Raw genomic sequence first — 21,217 nt, forward strand, 5'->3', positions numbered from 1 at the left:
CATATCTGAATCATATTCAATTCTGACAATATCATAATTTCAAATCTTGTTTAAACGTAATAAAACTTACGTCCTGTAGCAGCCTGCGTTGATATGAACACAGTATCGAAGTCGGATTTAAAATCTAACGGACAGATTTCTCACAAAAGGCGTAAGGATTTTCCACACAAATTCTCTGAAGCTTCTCCTCGACTTTTGTTAATTCTTCATTCTGAAGAATGATATATATATGTATATATATCCCAATTGCATGTCAAGGCAACGTGTTTACTTTTCGTGAATTTCGGTCGGCGCTCGAGCGGTGGAAATCTACCGCTCGAGCGCGGTATCTTCTGTCCAGCAATTTCCAGTCGCACTCTTGGCGCTCGGGCGGTAATAATCTACCGCCCGGGCGCCACATCTTCTGCCTGCGACGTACTTTTCAAGGACACTGGCGCTCGGGCGGTCGATCTTTACCGCTCGGGCGCCAACACTTCTGTCCCAAAAATTGTATACTCTAAATATTTGGCCAATCTGGTCTCGTAGTAGCCCGTCTATACTTATATCAATTTAACTTCAATAATCTCATGTTAATATAATTAAAATCTCATATTAACAGAGTCAAGATCTTGGCCCTTACACTAATCCTCTTCAATTCATGAATCTTCTCCCATGTTGACAACACTTTCTGCAGGACATATATCTCCATCTTTCTTTTGATATTTATTAAACGAGGGGTTGATTGCTCAGTCACATGGACATGAGTGCTGCTGCATGCATCAGAATCGGACATATTGAAATACTTTTGAACTGATATTAAAACACATCTTTTAGCACTATCATCCAATTTATAGGAAAATGACGATGGAGAAGCTGAAGAGTCTCAAGTCAATTAAAGAGTCTTTCACATATACCGAGGACTTTAAGTTATCAGTTGTTCATTATCAACTGACACCAGTTTGATTGTTATTAACAACTGTTTAAATAGTATCAGTTTATCATCAACTTATGATAATTTGTTTCTCAATAGTTCATTTGTTTACTTATCACAACTGATGTTTCTTAGTGTGTCATTACTCCATGTGTTTAAATCTCATACAGATCATTGCGTGCAGAAACAAAGAAAAACGACGCATTATCAAAATAAACATTTTATTTATTCATAAATTTTGGAGAGAACTACATTTTCGTAAGTTTCTACTACACTAGCTATCCACATCCTCATCCAAACAGCTAGAGCTGAGGAAGAAGTCTTGCAGAAGCTGTGCGAAGAAGCGAAGCCATTAAGAATCTCCAGCTCCTTGCGAAGCATCAGCTCATAGAGATGGCCTTCCTTGAAAGCATCCACCTCTACAGAAATGTTTAAGTGCCTTCGCACTTCTCTCAGCTGGGCCATCCGCCTGAAGGTGGTAACCCTCCCAGAGTTGTACAGAAGCTCCAGTTCCTGTAACTCTTCCCAATAGGGAAGACTGGCATAAAAAACCTTGTCCTCTATAGCAGCCTTTTGAGCTTCAAGCGAAAGTGGAGAGAAGTTTGAACTACTTGCTCCTTCCATTATTTTTTTTTGCTGATACTTGTGACTAACTCCTCTATTTTTATTTATAGGCCAAGTCGGGAAAATGAAAGGACACTTTCTTAAGTGACGATTACTCTACTAAGCCTCAAGATTATCTTATTTAATCGAATTTATTTTATTTTCTCTAACGCATCTATTTAGGGGGAATGGTGGTTTAAGAGGTTAACTGAGAAGACAGTTGTTAGTGTATTCTCAACTGAAAGGACTTAGCCTCACTAACTGATCGTTCAGTTGATAATTCCACTAATCTTCTCATATAAGTTAACTAATTAAACCTATCATATTCCAAATCAAATGACGTGACTGTCTGCCAAATCATGATGAATTTCAGTTTATAACGTGGACACATTTTTAACCGCTCAAAATTGTACACACGCTTACAGCACACGTACACACATTTCTTCTTACTCAAAATTTTCCTAGACTGACACGTGTCCGATAATTCAAACAGTCACAAACTAAAGTACTTTACCCGCTTTGATTCAGTTCGTCTTCCTTACAATCACGATTATCCTCACTTTTCAAAGGAAATCTATATTTTTCGTTTCTACAGGAAATCATTCAGCTTTCAATGGCGACTCAAACTCCTGCTCACATATTGAATGCAATGGTCATCGATTTTAACTCGGCTCTATCGATTCAAGAAGCAGATGTTAAGAATGTATTTCTAAAGCTTGAGTCGGCAGGTCTCAGGATGTTCTTAGGACAATCTTCCCAGAAGATATATCTCAAGGTCAATGAATTCTACAGGAAAGGATTTATCACTAATAATGACAATATATCTGTGACTATCAATGATCAGTTGCTACGTCTTTCTGAGGAATCTTTCGGAGAAATCTTTTCTTTACCAACTGATGGTTATGTAAATTTTTCTGAAGTAAAAACTCAGGACTTTGAAAAAATGCAGTCTCGATTATCTGCTGATGGACGAAAAATCAAGATTTCCGATCCAAAGAAGGAACTGAAACCAGAAATTCAGTTGCTAGCTGATATCGTAGCAAAAGGAATATTAGCAAAAGCCGGTTCTTATGCTGCTCTTACACTCGAAAAATTCCAGGTAATGACCATAATCTTGAGTGAAAAGAAAGTAAATTGGAGATATATTCTGTTTAACATCTTAAAGAATATGCTCAAGTCATCCAAACAATCATGTAGCTTTGCTATCCAAATCAGTTATCTGTTAAAACTGAAGGGTTTAGTAGCTGAAAATGCTGAAATATCATCAAAATTCAAAGTATTTACTGCCAAAAACATCTTGCAATCAAAAACCAAACTGGAAGTTGAGCCATCACCAGTCAAGAAGGTCAAAACAGCAAAAAGGAAACTGATTCTCAGTGAATCAGACGCAGAGAAAACTCCCTCACCTAGGCTTTTCAAAAGACCAAGGACTAAAAGAACCAAAACAACAACAACAATGGAAGTTATCCAATCAGCTGATCAACAACCCATTCAAGCCATACCTTTGCAGATACTATCACCTGATGAACCAGTTACCAAAGCCAAGACAACAGCTAAGGTTAAAGCCCCATTAACCCTTGTAAATCACCCTACCATCTTGCCTAGGGCCAGATCTAAAGGTATAATATTAAGGGAACCAGTGCAATCAACACACTCAGGAATGGATCTTCTTCACACTCTTTCAACTGACAAAGGAAAAATACAGCTAGTTGAAGAACCCCGGCCATCCAATGCCATTCAAATACACATTGACCTTGTTTGGGAACAGGTCAATGCATTTGCTACATCACAATTAAAATCTTTTGACTGTTGGAAAAGCTTCAGAACAGAAATCTTTGCCAAAGAGCTGAAGCATAGATCTCAACTGAAAAAGTTCATCAAACTAGAAGCAATCGTGATGAAAGTAGTCAAAGCTGCTACAATTTCACAAGCATTAGAAAGGCAAAAATACTTCTTTGATCAGATTCGCGTCAAAATGCTAGCAAGAATGGTAGCACAGCTGAAGTCCAACTACCATCCAACAAGTCCAACTGCATACAATGATAGAGCTGTGTTCACTCAACTGGACGCAGATCTTAGTAGCCTGCAAAGGGAAATAAGATTTTGGGAAGAAGATCAGGAACTAGTTATTCATGAAAAACCCTTCAACTCAAATACTGAAAAAGATTTATCCTTCTCTCCACAAAAAGAACCATCTCCACAACAGTCAACTGAAAAGCCAATTCAGGAAATACCTAAATCCTCTCAGACAGAACATCAGTTATATTCTGAAGAAGAACTATCCTTGGCAAACATCGATGAAATCATTCAAGCTGTTGCCTTAGAAGCTAAATATGACTCAGTTACTCATTCAGCTGAACAACCACAACAAGATATTAAGATATCGTCTGAAGCACCAACTGAGTCACTCATTGATGAAACATTTATATCTGCTCAAACTGAAGACCAAACTGAAGTACCAACCCAAAAATCAGAAAAAGAAATAACTGCAGCGGAAAAATCTCAAACTGAAGCACCAGTTCAGTCAGAAAGTTCTGCTGAACAAGTTGTTCAAACTGACGAACAAGCAAAACCATCAGACCAAGAAACTGCTGAATATGAAGAAAGTCAGTTGCTCACTAACTCAAAAGAGCAAGAACAAAGTTCAGTTATTCCTCCACATGAAGCCTCTATGCATGAACCATCCATCTCCATCATTCAGCCAGACAGACAATTATTTGATCAAAATCAACCATCATCATCTCAAATTCAAGAAAACATTCCAGCTCAGTCTACGGTTGGAACAATGGAAACTAATCAAGCATTAGTTCTTTTTGGACAACCATCGAAGCATTCAGAAACGCCCAGCCAGCAACCTCCAATTCAATCCACAGAAATGGATACTGTTCTTGAAGAAATTCAGAACATACAGTACATTATGCAGCAGATGCTAGCTGAAATCAAGAAAATTCAACTCGAACAGCTGTCGATACTGTCAAATTAGATTCTTCGATTGAATTTGACTCATCAAAACTAAACAATCTTCAAGCCAACATGGACTCTCTTAGCAGGACTGTGCAAGAAATGAAGAATGGGCTAGTCAGCTCATTCTTTACAACTCAGAATGTAATCAGTCAGAGAGTTGAGCGACTGGAAACCTCTGTTTCAAATCAAATAGCATCGCTACAAACTTCCTAAACAACTGTCGCCTCAAGTATCTCAGCAGATGTAAAACGTCTATCCATTGATGTTCGAAAGCTGTCAGACAAAATGGAGATGTTTGACAAAAAGGGGGAAGGACAAAGCAGCTGAAGAAGATTTAATCAGATTATTTATATGATCAGATTTTATATTATCTACAAGGAATCCAGATATTATATTCTCAGATGTTATGTTATCTACAAGGAACCCAGTTATTTTATAATTCAGTTGCGTAATCTACAAAGATCTCAGTTATTCGATCTTAAATCACTTGGTTTTGTCAAACACCATAAAGGGGGAAATTGTTGGAAACTAGATTCTGGAGTTTGACAAAACATAAACCAATCGATTAACAAAATATGAATCAACTGATGCGCACAAGCAAATTCGGCAACTGAAGTAAGTTGATACAATGATATAAAGTAAACTGATCAGTTGAAACTGATCAGTCTCTCAACTGAAGACGTCTCGGGAAAGAACAAAGGAGACATAACAGATTACAAGAAATTCGCACTTCAATCATTACAGCATAGAACAATGTGTTTCGGCTATTGCAATTAAGACGCCGTATCACAATCAATGAAGAGAACATTGCCCAAGGAATGATGAAGTGGCAATCAACGGATACTATAATTCAAATGCATATCAAAGTTACCGTTGAAAAAGAAGTATAAATATAACTGAAGAACAGCAGATAAAGTAGAGACGATCATTCAATCTTAAAGCTTGCTGTTACTCTGTCAAAATCTCAGCTCACTCTCATTTGAATTATTCGTAGCAATCAAGGCTACAATCTGAGCTTATTAGCACTCTCTAAAAGTTGTTAGACTCAATTGTGCTAATATCAGTTACGTACTGAAAATATTGTGTAGAACTAAGAGTTTCAGTTTTGGCAGTTGTAAGTCCAAACTGAAGTGGGTCTGTACAAGTGTTGTACTTGATCAAAGTCTTTTAGTTAATATCCAATCCTTGTGATAGAAGGGGTGACGTAGGAGTAATTAAATTCTCCGAACATCCAGAAACAACTCTTGCATATTTCTTTCAGTTTCGTATTCTGTCTTTCAATCAGTTACTTTCCGCAACTATTCTAGTTTAACTGATTGTTATTGACCAACAAGATTCCGAGATTCAGTTTGTCACCAAACTGAACTCAAATATTCTTAAAGAACATTTTTAAGTGTGAGTGTTTATTCAACCCCCTCCCCTTCTAAACACTCTTATTACGAGAACCGATCCTATCACCTTCAGATTGACAAATGCCCCAGCGATATTCATGAATATCTTGGATCTTTTATTTTTTTCGTATCTTGATAAGTTTATTATAGTATTCATAGACGATATTTTGATCTATTCGAGGAGCATAGAGGAGCATAGGCAGCACCTCAAAATAGCATTACAAACACCGCAGGACCGAAAATTGTATGCAAAGTTCAGCAATTGCGAGTTTTGGTTGAAAAAGGTGGCTTTCTTAGGCCATGTTATCTCGAGTCATGAATTGTAGGTCGATCCAACTAAGGTCGAGGCAGTCCAGTGCCTAGAAATGCAACCGAGATATGAAGTTTTTTTATGCTAGCCATCTGTTATGAAAAATTCAACAAGGGCTTTTCATCTATTGCAGTACCCTTGATAGCGCTAGAGAATAAGAATGTCAAGTTCATATGGGGAGCTGATTGTCAGGAAAACTTTAACCTGTTGAAGCAAGCTCTTACTACGTCACCCGTTTTAGCTATGCCATCAGAGCAAAGAGAGTATGTGCTGTATGCAGATGTTTCAAAGATAGGTTTGGCACAGTTCTTATGCAGTATGATCGATTTATTGCATATGCGTCTAGACAATTGAAAGTGCATGATAATTCGACTCATGACCTCTAGCTAGCAACAGTTGTTTTTGCTATGAAGATTTGGAGACTTTACTTGTATGACGAGAAGTACAAAATTTTTTCCGATCACAAGCGTCTCAAGTATTGTTAACCCAGAAGGGGCTGAATATGAGAGATAGAAGATGGCTAGAGCTTGTGAATAATTACGACTGTGATAGTAGTTATCATCCCAAGAAAGCTAATATAGTGGTAGATGCATTGAGCAGAAAAATCACAGTCTTATCCCAACTATCAGTACAAAAACCTCTTTCGATGGAGATTCAGATATCAATCTTGAGATGTAAACTAAGGACAAGGCCTCAAATCTATCTACTCTGACATTGTGATCTACTTTCAGAGATCAAATTCGGGCTGCGCAAAATACAGATAAGTAATTACAGAAATGGACACTAGGGGATGATTCTAAGGGCCAGATGTTATATTCAAAATAAGATGGTATTGTCAGATACTGAGGCCGGTTTTTGATTCCTAGAGATGATTCCCTTAGATTTGAAATCTTGACAGATGAATATAATACTCCTTATTCTATACATACAAGGAGTACGAATATGTATAAGGACTTGCAGTTACTGTATTGGTCGTCAAGTATTAAATGAGACATCATGCGTTTTGTATCTGAATGCATAACTTGTCAGCAGGTAAAGGGACAACATCAGAGACCGGCAGAGATGCTCAATCCACTTTCTATTCTCGAGTGGAAGTGGGAAAACGTTACTATAGATTTGTGGGCTTACCTAAGATGGTAAAGGGCTTCAACTCTATTTGTGTGATAGTTGACCGTCTCACTAAGTCCGCACATTTTATTCCATTAAAGACGATTTTATCCATGACACAATATGCAAAGCTGTATATTCGAAACATAGTCAGACTACATGAAATCCCAGTTTCTATAGTGTCTGATAGAGACACGAGATTTACTTCATCTTTTTGGAAGAGCTTGCATTCTGCTTTGAGAACGAAGCTACTGTTCAGTACAACATTTCAATATCAGACAGATAGTCAGTCAGACAAGGTGATACAAATTTTAGAGGACTTACCCTGAACTTGTGTGATCGATTTCCGAAGAATTTGAGAGCCGAATTTACCTCTAGTGGAGTTCACCTATAGCAATAGTTTTCAGTCGTCTATAGGAATGGCTCTATATGAGGTACTTTATGGAAGGAAATTTAGATCGTCTATTCATTGGGATGAAGTAGAAGAGAGAGCTGTGATAAGAACAAAAATTGTTCGGCATACAACAAATTTATTAGTCAGAATCCAGGACAGGATGAAGGCTGCACAGAGCAGACAGAAAACTTATGCTGACAAAAGAAGAAGGGATCTCGAGTTTTCATCGGACACCATGTGTTTGTGAAAATAATAGCACCTATGAAGGGTGTTATGAGATTTGGCAAAAGAGGCAAGCTTATTCCAAGATTCATTGGACCATTCGAGATCTTAGAGAGAGTCGGAGCGTAGCTTATAGAGTGGTGTACCACCTAATCTTGCTGGAGTTCATAATGTTTTCCATGTATCTATGCTCCGCAAGTACATGTCAAAAATTCTTCACATGTACTGAATTTTGAGCCACTATAGTTTACACCAAACAATTTTGAGCAGACATGAGAGAAAGCTGCGGATTAAGGTGATAAAGATGGTCAAAATCAAGTTGTTGAATAACTCGGAGAAAGAAGCTACTTGGGAGACCGAGATTGACATGAAGAGTCGCTATCCGGAGTTGTTCGGTGAGTCATAATTTCGAGGACGAAATTTTATTTAAAGGGGGAGACTAGTAACATCATGCAAGAAAATTATTCAATTGGTAAAATATTTTAATTAAATGATTTTGAATTAATGAATGATATATTTTGATTGACTAAATGATTAATTGTGTAATTTTTCTTGATTTAATAATTTAAAGATTTTCAAACGAACATCGGTGTTTAGTCGAGGACGGAGGACCGAAGACAATTATGATGTTAAAGATTTAAAAACTAATTTTTTTTAGTTAAGAAAAAATTAATTTAAATAATTTAAGAATTTTTTTTCCATTTTTAAGGTCAAATTTAAATTAATTAGTGGCACTAAGAAATTTTATTTAATTTTAAGGGATTTTGAAAAATATGCATTTTTAAACCTTTTAATTTGATGCCTGATTTTATTCATTTTAATGGGTCTAATTATTTATTTAAAAACTAAGGTTAATTAAATCCATTAATTAAGTGTTTAGAAAATCTTTTTAAATTGTTTTTAAAAGAGTCCTACACACCACCCCCCCTAAACACCTACACACACATTGTAAAACACACCAATTTCACGTGAATTGAAACTGAAGGGAAGGAAGGGCCGAAACCTGGGAAGCTAGCAAAGGGAATTTCAATTTTTTTTCTCCATCGTTCTTCAATTTTCTTCCCCGTTCTTCCTTCCACAAATAATCACCCGACGCCTTTTCATCTCAAGGTGGGTTTTCGGTGGGTTTTTTTAGAGAAAAAAGGGTAGAAATCGTCCTCCGTTCGTTACCGACGTTCCACCGCACCAATAATCATATTTCGAGCGTTTTAAACACAAAAGCAAGTTCCAAACCTTTCTTTTTTGCATCATTTAAACCATATTATTCATGTTTATGATATTTTGAATGAAAAACATGATGATCAAGTTTTATTAATGTTTTGAATAATTTATTTTAAAGTTTCGAACTTTTTAATGCACGTTTGGGTCACGTTATGATTCCTAGGGACTCGCTGCCATTAAGGAAAAGGAAGACGATGATTAGAAATCCTAAAGAGAGTCTCATACAGGTTAGAAAAGGGCTGGAACGGGAGGGGAAAGTACTGAGCCTTGGTTAGGGTGTATTGCATGTGTTGGGTTTGGTTTTGGGGAAAGAAAGGGGGAAAGACCACACATGGTGGGCTATGCGCAGGAGCTGGTGCGTGAGAGTTCCAGTAGGGTCCTAGGAGGGTGGATAAGGGGCTGGAGTTGGTCTAGCTAGTGGCTGGTCGAAGGTGGCTAATTGGAAAAAGGGGGCCACAATGCGCGATTATGGGAAAACTGTGTTGTTTGGCTAGGGATGAGGAAAGAGGCTGGACCGTGGTCTTGTGTGGGCTGGACCAAGGCTCACAAGGGTGGACTAGGGTCTAGTAAGTCGTGGTTCAAGTTTGGGAAAAAGTTATAAAGTTCTGAGTTAAATAGGGTTATGAAAAGAAATTACGGTTTAGCGATTAAGTTGAATAAATCAATGGTTTGGAATTCAAAAACGAGAACTTTGAGGTCCAGGGGTAAAATTTTCATTTTATGTGCCGGGTAATTCGAATGTCCTGGCAGTGTCCCGATGGGTCATAATACATGTTAAATGATTTTTTAAAATGATTATGGTGAATCTATGATATTTTTATTATAAATGCTACAATTGAGTGATTTTCCCGAAAATTCTTATTTTACGATTTTGGAGGATATGATATGTTATAAATAAAAGGAAAGGAAAAATATTTTGAAGGATGTGAATTGACAGTTACTTCGAGGATGAGTGGGGGATCTGTCTTAAGAAAGAGCGGTGAACTTACTTTATTTTAGGCCACAGCCCAGTAACGAGAGTTGCCAACGCCCCGCCACCAGGTACCAAATTGATCAATCGAACAGAGGATAAACGATAAAGGATAGTCATTTCAAGTATCAAACTTCACTAAAATAATTTATGATGAGGAAATTCGTTATGATATTATGTCCTTCAATGATTTACGAATTTTTTTTATATGTTTACGAGTTTTTATATCAGCTTATTTTATTAAAAATATTCTTTTAAAGATATATGTGCATGTATATATAGTACTCGTTACGTATGGTTTAGCCATGTTGAATCGTTAAACTCACTAAATTTGAATGATCACAGGTAAGGATGATGTTGAGGGAGGCTCAGACACTTGAGTGGATCGGGCATGACAGTACACTCCCAAAGACCTTAAGTTTTTCACAATATTATGATAATCAAAGTTTTGATTAAAATTTTGAGGATTATTTTAAAGAGCGATCTATGTTTCATTTAAAATTTTAGATGTCGGATTTTGTATGATTGATTTAACGCAAATTCCGATTTATGGATTTTTATCGCAAATTCCGATTTTTCTTAAATATGGATTTATGTTTTGGTATTTATGAAGATATAAAAAAAATTCTAGTATTATTTATTTAAAGTAAGAGGTAAGGGATGTTTCACTAACAACTCTTAGAGTTGTTCTTTTAGCTCCTTGAGTTCAGCTGGGAGCCCTTCGGCATGGTGTATTGGAGATTGATGCAATACCATGTACCAAATTTATCTCGAACTCTACTTCACGGTCCAAGACCTTTCCAAGAAGCCCTTCTTCAAAAATGTCTGAAATTCTCGTATTACTGGAATATCTTCCAACTTTAGCTCATCTCCTTCGTGCACTACATTCACCATTGCTAAGTGCATCAGAAAATTATGCTACACAGTTTCAACACACCATATCACAGTATGAATGCAATGCAGTATGTCTAAGTCCTAAAGATGCATATGCAAATGAGATGTTGTCCGAGATGTTGTAACATCTAAGACAACATCCAAGAATGATTAGGCAGAAAACATGCTGAGAGATTTCCTAAGGTTGGAAAACCTTTCAAAATCCAATGCTTTGGTGAATATGTCGGCTAGTTGGTTATCGGTATTAACAAACTCCATTCAAACCAATCCTTTCTCTACAAGATCTCGAATAAAATGATGTCTTATGTCAATGTGCTTTGTTTGAGAGTGTTGTACTGGATTTTTTGAAATGTTAATGACACTTGAATTATCACAGTACATAACTAAAGGTTCACTCTTAAGCCCATAATCTTCTATCATTTGATTCATCCATAAAAGTTGAGTGCAACCACTTCCGGCTGCCACATATTCGGATTCAGAAGTTGAAAGTGATACACAGTTCTGTTTTCTACTATGCCATGATATCAAATTATTTCCAAGATAGAAACACCCACCAGAAGTACTTTTTCTATCATCCAAATCCCTAGCCCAATCAGCATCAGAAAACCCTACTAGATTTGAGTTGGTTTCGTGTGTATACCATAATCCTAAGTCAATGGTTCCGGCTATGTATCGTAAGATACGTTTTACGGCTTTTAAGTGAGAAATCTTAGGATTAGATTGGTATCTAGCACACAAACAAACACTAAACATTAAGTCTGGGCGGCTATCAATCAAGTACAGAAGGCTTCCTATGATGCTGCGGTAAAGGGTGTTGTCAACATCTTCGGCCGCAACATCTTTGGATAACTTTTCATTTGAGCCCATAGGTGTTTTCATGTGCTTGGTGTTTTCATTTGCAAATTTCTTTACTAGATTCTTAGCATACTTACTTTGACATAAGAAGATTTCATCATGCATTTATTTGATTTGCACACCAAGAAAAAAGTGTAATTCACCAACCATGCTCATTTCAAATGTAGTAGACATGCATTCAACAAAATCATTAGCATGCTTTTGGGATGAAGAGACGAAAATGATATCATCAACATAGATTTGACAAATGAGGATCTCACCTTTGGATTTCTGAATAAAGAGAGTTTTATCTACCTCACCTCGTTTGAATCCAATTTCGAGTAGGTATTCAGCCAATCTGTCATACCAAGCACGAGGTGCTTGCTTCAAACCATAGAGAGCCTTTTTCAACTTGTATATATGATCAAGATTATGTGGATCTTCAAATCCTTTAGGTTGTCTAACATATACTTCTGAACACAAAATCCCATTCAAAAATGCACTTTTAACATCCATTTGAAATAGTTTTATTTTCATGTAGCATGCAATGGCTAGCAGAAGTCGGATTGACTCAATGCGGGCAACATGAGCAAAGGTCTCATCGAAATCAACCCCTTCAACCTGTGTGTACCTTTGAGCAACCAATCTTGCTTTGTTTCGAATGATGTTTCCTGATTCATCAGATTTATTTTTAAAAACCCACTTTGTTCCAATTATATTGCCATGGTCAGGAGGAGGAACTAAATCCCAAACATCATTTCGAACAAACTCTTCCAGTTCATCATGCATGGCATTGATCCAAAACTCATCTTTTAGAGCTTCGTCGACATTTTTAGGTTCAATATGGGATACAAAGCATGAGAATCTAACCTGTGAGTACATCGTACTCATGCACACTAGTCCAACCATCTTTCGGTAGTCAAATTTATCTTTCTTCCTGGTTTGGACATCCTCACGCATTCCTCCAATGATTTGAGATGATGGATGGTTCCTTTGGATTTTGCTTGGAATACACGGTTCATCATCTGCTGCCTCATTATTGCTGTGATCATCTTCTTCTGGGTTGGTGACTTCATTATCACGTGTTGTGCCAGATGTTGCAACATCTGGGACAACATGCAACATCTGGGACAACATCTGTATTTTCCAGTGAGGTTTGAGATTTCAGAAGATCTTCAACGTCATCTTCAGCAGTTTTCTTCTTGAGATCTGCACAATCATTAAAGACAACATTAATAGATTCCATAATAGTCCTGGTTCTTAAGTTAAAAATTCGATAAGCACGACTATTAGTGGCATATCTCAAGAACAAACACTTATCACTCTTTGAAGCGAACTTAGCAAGTTGATCCTTGTCATTCAAAGTGTAACACACATAGCCAAAAACATGAAAATACTTAAGGTTGGGCTTCTTTCCCATGATAATTTCATAAGAAATCATGGTTGATCCACTTCTTAAATACACCATATTTGAAATGTGACAATCCGTGTTAAGTGTCTCTGCCCAAAAACGCTTTGCAATGTTTTTTGAAGCTAGCATTACTTTTCCCATTTCTTGCAAAGTCCTGTTCTTGCGTTCGGCAATGTCATTTTGTTGGGGAGTTTTAGTGCTGAAAATTCTTGTGAGATACCTTTCCTGTCACAGAAGGATGAGAAAGAAATGTTTTCAAATTCTTTAACGTAATCAGTTCTGATTCTTCTTACCTTCTGGTCATGGAAGTTGGTGATTCTTGTAATCAAATTTTTTAATACATCGAAAGTATCTGATTTCTCTCTAATAAAGCTGACCCAAGAGAAACGTGAGAAATCATCAACACACACAAAAGAATATTTCTTACCTCTGAGGCTTTCCACTTCCATAGGACCCATAAGATCCATGTGAAGTAACTCCAGACAACGTGTTGGCCCAGATGTTGGCAACATTGGATGCGACACGCGAGTCAGTTTACCTTTTTGACAATCTCCGTACACATATGGTACACCAGAAGAGAGATTAGGCATACCTATAACTGCATCGTACTTACTCAGATTCTTTAGGTTTTTGAAGTTTTCATGACCGAGTTTTTGATGCCAAAGATCAAGTTCAGTGATTTGCACATGTTTGCATGAAAGTTCTTCACCTATTTAATAGCAATTGTCTGAGGACCTTGTACCTGTCATAATGCACATGTTGGCTTCATCAAAAACTTCACAATTATGTTTATCAAACTTAACAAGTAAATTATCATCACACAATTGGCTTATGCTTATAAGATTGGAATTTAATCCTTCAACATGAAGCACATTGTGGATCTTTGGTAGTCCTTCAACATTCAAAGTACCCTTTCCAACAATTTTTCCTTTAGCTCCCCCTCCATACGTCACTCTACCACATTTTTGCTCAACATAATCGGTGAGGTATTTCGTGATCCCGTCATGTGGCGTGAGCTTCCACTATCAAAGTACCAATGACCTGCAGTATTAGTCTTAAACGAAGTATAAACAACTTTACAGTGAGTTTTTACCTTTGGGACCCAAATTTGTCTTACTGTAGGTCGATGGTGGGAGGTGTTGCGGGAAATGTTGGACAACTTTCGGGGCAACATCCGACTCGACTTTTTATTCATGCGATCATCCCTGAGTTTAAAACAGTAAGGCCTGATATGACCAGGCTTAAAGCAGTAATGGCATACGTAACTTCATCTTTCTTTTTAGTAACAAATGTAGTGGGTTGTCTTTTCGGTGGAAAGCTTTTGGTTGAAGATGTAGATTGTGGCGGTGTGAGTGTTTCAGTTTTTCCTTTCACAAATACAGTGGAATTTGAAGATTCACCAGTTTCATATACACTGTCTTTAAATCCCAAACCCTTCTTGTCATCTCTTCCCATTGAAAGAATGGTTTCGAGCTTGATGTGCTCGAATTAAATTTGGCCAAGGTTTCAGTTGCCTTTTGAAGTTCTTCTTTGGTCTTTCCAAGTTCCAAATCCTTTTTGCTCAAAATTACCTCAAGTTTGGCAACTAAGGCTTTTAGATCAGTGTTCTCTTTCACAAGACTTGAGTTCAACTTGTTTCTTTGGGTCCAATCTTCAAATAACTCTTCATAAAGCTTTTGCACACTTTCAAGAGTGATTTCTTCATCATCAGCTTCTGATTCATCATCTCCACTCAAATTTCCAGAAGTTGTGGATTCAAGCACACTGAATTTTTGCAGATTTTGCGGCCAGGTGTGGCAACACCTAGGGCCACACTTAAAGGATTCACCTGTAGTCTGCGATTTTCTGTCAATAATGCAGTCAAGGAGGTTTGATTTTCTTCATCAGTGGATTTCTCCTCAGCATCGGATTCTTCATCGCTTAGAGACATATTATAGCCTTTGTTTTTTCGCAATCGGTTGGCACATTCATTGGCATAGTGTCCAAAACCCTTGCACTCTCTACACTACACCGAATCATACCTTTTTGAATTGTATTGTCCCTTGTCTTCATTCTTTGGTTGAAATTGTTGCTTGGCAGGGTACTTTTGTGATTTTTCTGGTGCAGGAAAGCTAGTAAATTTAGATGGTTGTGCATCCTTCTTTTTATCTCGGATTTTTTTCAAGTAATCACCAAATTTCTTTGTGATAAAAGAGATAGAATCCTCGCAGAGATCAGAATCATTTACTTCTTCAGATATTTGAAGAAGTTCATTATAGGAGTCATTTGAGGCTTGGAGTGCAACTATCTTCCCTGTGTCCTTCTTCTGCATGTCCAGGTTCATCTCAAAAGTGCGTAATGAACTGATAAGGTCTTCCAATGCCATCTGAGAAGTGTCCTTAGCCTCATCTATTGCGCAAATTTTTATGGTGAATCTTTCGGGCAGAGAACGGAGAACCTTGCTAAGTAGACGCTCATTGGAGATGGATTCTCCAACACTGAATGCCTCATTAGCAATTTCCCGTAGGCGGCGATCGTACTCGAGTATGTTCTCAGATTCTTTCATCCTCATCATCTCGAATTTGGAAGTAAGAATCCTCAATCTGGTTCGTCACACACTCTCAGACCCTTCACAGTGTCTTTGGAGAATATCCCATGCACTTTTAGCCGAAGTACAGTTTGTGATTAAACTCAACATGTTCATGTCAACCGATGTGAATATAGCATTCAAAGCCTTTGAGTTGTGGTTCGAATTTTGCACTTCATCAGCAGTCCAGTCAGTTTCAGGCTTTGGCCATTTGTCACCCTCTTGATCTAACATGACCGGTGGAGTCCATCCATTGATGACACGCTGCCATGCCCGTTCATCTAGAGATTTTATGTAGTATCTTATTTTGACCTTCCATAGGCTGTAATTGGTACCATCTAGAACTGATGGTCGAAGTGCTGCGCTTGCAAATGAATTATCCATTTGATTAGTTCTGTCAAACAAAACAAAAAACCAGAATCAGCACTTAGTATATCAAGAGTAGGCTCTGATACCACTTGTTAGGATTATTTTATCCGACATATGTCAAAAATAATGAAAATATCAGTATAGGATGTAAAACAGAGAATTTGTGTTTTATCAGAATTAAATGTTGTTCCAAATGTTACAACATTTCGGACAACATGCAGCGGAAAAATAAAGTTTGTAACACAAATTCGCTCAACATAAATAAATGGACGAGATTAAATATGCACAAGTATAAATACTTGTGCGGTGTCTTATGACAAAAATTAATCACTAGAAAACTCAATCGTTTACAAAAACCTAACACTAGTGATTATGACAAAAATCAATTTCCTCAACACTTTGAGAAAAATAAAGCTTTCTAAAAACTACAAACCATATTAAAACGTAAATAAGAAAGCAAAACGTGATCCCGAAAAGCACGATCAATTAGATGTAATCTTCAGTCAACATCGTTACGGATGTTGTCTGTAGATGTTGGCAATATTCAGAGCAACACGAGATCACCACTCTTCAAAACACAGCACGTCTCTTGAATATGATTTTCTCTGAAATTCTGAACGTGCACGAGTGAATATTGACCGAGAGGAAGAAAAAAACAATGATGTCCTTGGTATCTTATTTATAGATGTAGAGTTTCATTCCATAAAGAAACCTATTTCACAAGGAAAAATAAGAGTTTTATTAAGAATAAACTCTTTTGAAATACCAATATTATATCTCATCAATAAATAACATATCGTTGAATATATTTGAATGATTATCTCATTATCTAAGAAAGACAAAATCATATTAAATAATAAACTCAATTAGATTAATAAAGAAACAAAATATTAGGGAAATAATTTTAAATCCATATGATATATCAATTAAAATTAGAAATCATATTTCCCTTCACCGAGCTTCCTACAAAAAGTTACGAGTTCTACGAAACTTTCTTATAACGACAAAGATGTCATTTCAGATATCTAAGTGAATGAAATTTCATGTTTTTGGACCATTTCTCATAACAAATTAAAGTTGTAAAAATTACTTGTTGGGCCGTTCCGGATAGGAATACATGAGCCCTTTTGTCATACTTTTCTTTCTTGAATATATATTTTGGACTGCTCGTGAATTTTATTGATACATACATAGATCGATTTAAACATGAGTACTAAAAATTCGGAGAAAATCATATTTTCCATAACATCACATGGGTGTGGATACCCATTCAAATTCCCATAACAATTAAAATAAAATGTTTAAGTTATTGATGACACGATGAGCTGTTTTGACACGTATAAGATTATATGCGATGACATGATATGAGATGACATGATTTGACACGACATGATTTTATACGACACGTTTACATTACGCTTCTAAGTTCATGAAAGTTATGTTGAGTATGATATTTTTCACTGCTGTGTGCTATGTATATGTATTTGTTATTACTGGTACAGGTGTGTTGAGTCTTTAGACTCACTAGGCGTGTGTGATGCAGGTGAGTTCGATGTCGAGGAGACTGGAGGTGTTGGACTCTGAGTCAGCGGACCTGGTGGGCGACATGACCCGAGGACCTAAGATTTTTCCGCACTTTATGATTTTATGTTTTGGAGATGATATGATGATTTTATCTGCTGTTTATATTTTACTGTTGGATGTTGGATTTTACTCACTTCTTTTACTCCGTATATTTTATTGGTAATTAATTATGATAACTTTTAAATGTTATTTTCAAAATGAGAGCTTTATTAAAAAAAAAAAAAAAAAAATTCCGCAATTTAGAACGAGTAGATATTACATATTATTTCTAATATTAATTTCAAACAAGATATTACAAGATCTCATGTATTTAAAGTTAGCTTAGTATTCTTAATAACCCAAACTTAATGCCAACCTAATTAACTATTGACACAGAACCAACTTCTATATTAGAATACCCAAAACATATTATATAATTCTTATATTAGATTTTATCATATTAGTTTTTCATAGATAATTTATCATCTATGAGTCAAATCTTTCATCTCAAGTCAGAATCACAAGCTAACTTATCTCTGATAGGTATATTCTTAACATTGTATACAAATACTAACTGTCTCTCTAATATAATTCCTCAAAAATTCGACAAGTGGTTCAAGAAACGAGTTGAACGGGATATTTTCGAGAATTTTTCAAAAATAGAAATTTTTGATAGACATATGAATTGAAAGAATATGTCAAGAAAATTTTAGAGCAATATACGGAATTGAATTCCGAGCTTCATACGAAAAGTTAAGAGTTCTACGAAACTTTCCTATGACGATAAAGATGTCATTTCAGATATCTAAGTGAATGAAATTTCATGTTTTTGGACCATTTTTCATAACAAATTAAAGTTGTAAAAATTACTTGTTGGGCCGTTCCGGATAGGAATACATGAGCCCTTTTGTCATACTTTTCTTTCTTGAATATATATTTTGGACTGCTCGTGAATTTTATTGATACATACATAGATCGATTTAAACATGAGTACTAAAAATTCGGAGAAAATCATATTTTCCACGACATCACATGGGTGTGGATACCCATTCAAATTCCCATAACAAGTTACATTATAATATATTATCAGTTTACTCAAATAATAATAATATATGAACGATTTAATATAAAATTGTGTCCATCTGTCCTCATCATGTACGTCACTAACATTAACCAATCAACACCTTTTGACTGAGTAGCCAACAATCGAATTGTGCACGTGAAAAAACTGGGTTATTTTCATTTAATAACAATATTTAAATGGTGGTGACAGTGCTGTTACGGTAACGTACTTTCGAATAAAACAAATGAAGTAATTAAATAATAATTTTTTCCTACTTTTTTTTTAATTTTTTTGTGAAAACATGGTTTTAATTCTAACCTATTACCTCATGTTTTCGTAATTTAATATGTAATTATTAATTTATTATGACGAAAATAATAACGTTAATTAAAAATTATGTTATCGTTAGTCGGTACTACGTCTACAACATTCGTATAGTGGAAATTTTAAAAACATTCGTATAAACTAAATTCAATTGGATTTTGATCTTCAAATTAATCAAAATTTGGTTTTAATATAATAGATATTTTTTAAAACAGAAAAAATCGCGTAAGACGGTCTCACGGGTCAATTTTGTGAAACAGATATTCTGTATGGGTCAACCACGAAAAAATATTATTTTTTTATATCAAATATTTTAATTTTTATTGTAAATATGGACATGGTTGATCCGTCTCACGAAAAAGATCCGTGAGACCGTCTTATTAAATACCTACTCCTTTTAAAATTATAAAATCTAGAGTGAGTCTCATATGAGACCGTCTCACGGATCATAATCTGTGAGACGGGTCAATCTTACCCATTCACAATAAAAAGTAATACTCTTAGCATAAAAAGTAATATTTTTTCATAGGTGATCCAAATAAGAGATCCGTCTCACAAAAACGACCCGTGAGACCGTCTCATACAAGTTTTTGCCTAAAATCTATTTTAAACTTAGGTAAACTGATTTTCGTTGAAGTGTGGCATGAAATTAGATTTTATTCACGTATTTTGTGAACTTGATATCTTTTGTGAACTAAAAATTGAGTAAGTCTAATGTGAGACCGTCTCACGGATCATAATCTGTGAGACGGGTCAATCCTACCCATATTTACAAAAGGTAATACTTTTAACATAAAAAGTAATACATTTTCATGGGTGACCCAAATAAAAGATTTGTCTCACAAATACGACTCGTGAGACCGTCTCACACAAATTTTTGGCCTAAAAATTTATGTAGGTCAATTCACGGAATATTTAAAATTTTCTAGTTTCGTATGTTTATCTCTTTACCATTTAAATTAACATATATACTTAAAAGTCAAAATTTCTAATTCAATAAAAAAAATTAAATTTAAGTAATCAAGAAGTTTATTTAAAAATTATGAATCCATCCTTAATTTTTGTCACTTAAAAAAAAGAAGAGGATTTTCATCTGATTTTTCAGTACAAATATATAGCAATATATGCGGTTTTTTGCATCTTTTCACACAAAATCGTCCTAAATATTAAGGATTGGTATATAATTTATTTATTTTATATTTTGAAATTCAAGTTTTATGAATTAATTAGATAAGTTGCTTTCAAAATTAATGACTTTATACAGTAATTATTTAATAACATTAAGAAGTCTAAGCTTCATGGAATAATTTATTTATTTTTATTGATGATAATTAAACCAAGTTGCCCATTTGTCTTATATTATACGCGAATGATTATCTGCCATCAGATTGTCATATCTTTACGTTAATCATTGCAATTAGAATAATATTTAAAATTGAGTAGATCATAGAAATTCATAGCTCTAATCGTAGGACAATATTTAAAAAATGTGAAGATTATTATTATTATTATTATTATTGATTATCTCATATTAACTAATTTGGTTTAGTACTCCCGTCCTACGTTGATAAGAAAAAAATGTTTAAAATAATATAAAAATGTTAAGTAATGTATATATATAGCAATTTGAGTTAATCATTGTAATGCCCGGAAATTTAATCCTGGTAATCTGTAATTATTGAGTTATAAATTTGATATGATTATAAAAGGATTAATCGGGACATGAAATAAGATGTTATGTGAAGGGTGCGAATTGTTGGACAGAACAAGTGGCGCCCGAGCGGTAAGAAATGACCGCTCGAGCGCCAAAGTTCGATAACAACACATCTTGGACAGAAGGTGTGGCGCCCGGGCGGTAGTTTTTAACCGCCCGAGCGCCAAAGTGTGATACGCCGAGCGTTGGACAGAAGATGTCGCGCTCGAGAGGTAATTTATTACCGCCCGAGCGCGAGTCATGCAAGATGAAAATTCGCCACTTGTTTGGCTGCATGCACGCGGATGTATATATATATATACAAACGTTAAAAATCCTTCAGAAACAAGAATCGAAGGAAAACTTTGGCCAAATTGTTCCTGAATCTTCAAATCGCGATTGTGAGAA

General features: G+C 35.7%; 1 protein-coding gene across 1 annotated transcript; it reads right to left on the reverse strand.

Annotated features, from left to right (window-relative positions):
- Positions 1-10,869: 10,869 nt before the first annotated feature.
- On the reverse strand, positions 10,870-11,853 carry LOC140805165 (secreted RxLR effector protein 161-like). The gene is made up of 2 exons (XM_073161385.1): positions 11,323-11,853; positions 10,870-11,010 (listed from the first exon to the last, which is right to left on the reverse strand). Exons 1-2 carry the CDS (start codon positions 11,851-11,853, stop codon positions 10,870-10,872), a joined length of 672 nt encoding a protein of 223 aa, XP_073017486.1.
- Between the last annotated feature and the right edge of the window lie 9,364 nt (positions 11,854-21,217).

Source organism: Primulina eburnea, chromosome 1 (assembly GCF_022965805.1).
Source record: "Primulina eburnea isolate SZY01 chromosome 1, ASM2296580v1, whole genome shotgun sequence".
NCBI classification, from domain to species: Eukaryota; Viridiplantae; Streptophyta; class Magnoliopsida; order Lamiales; family Gesneriaceae; genus Primulina; species Primulina eburnea.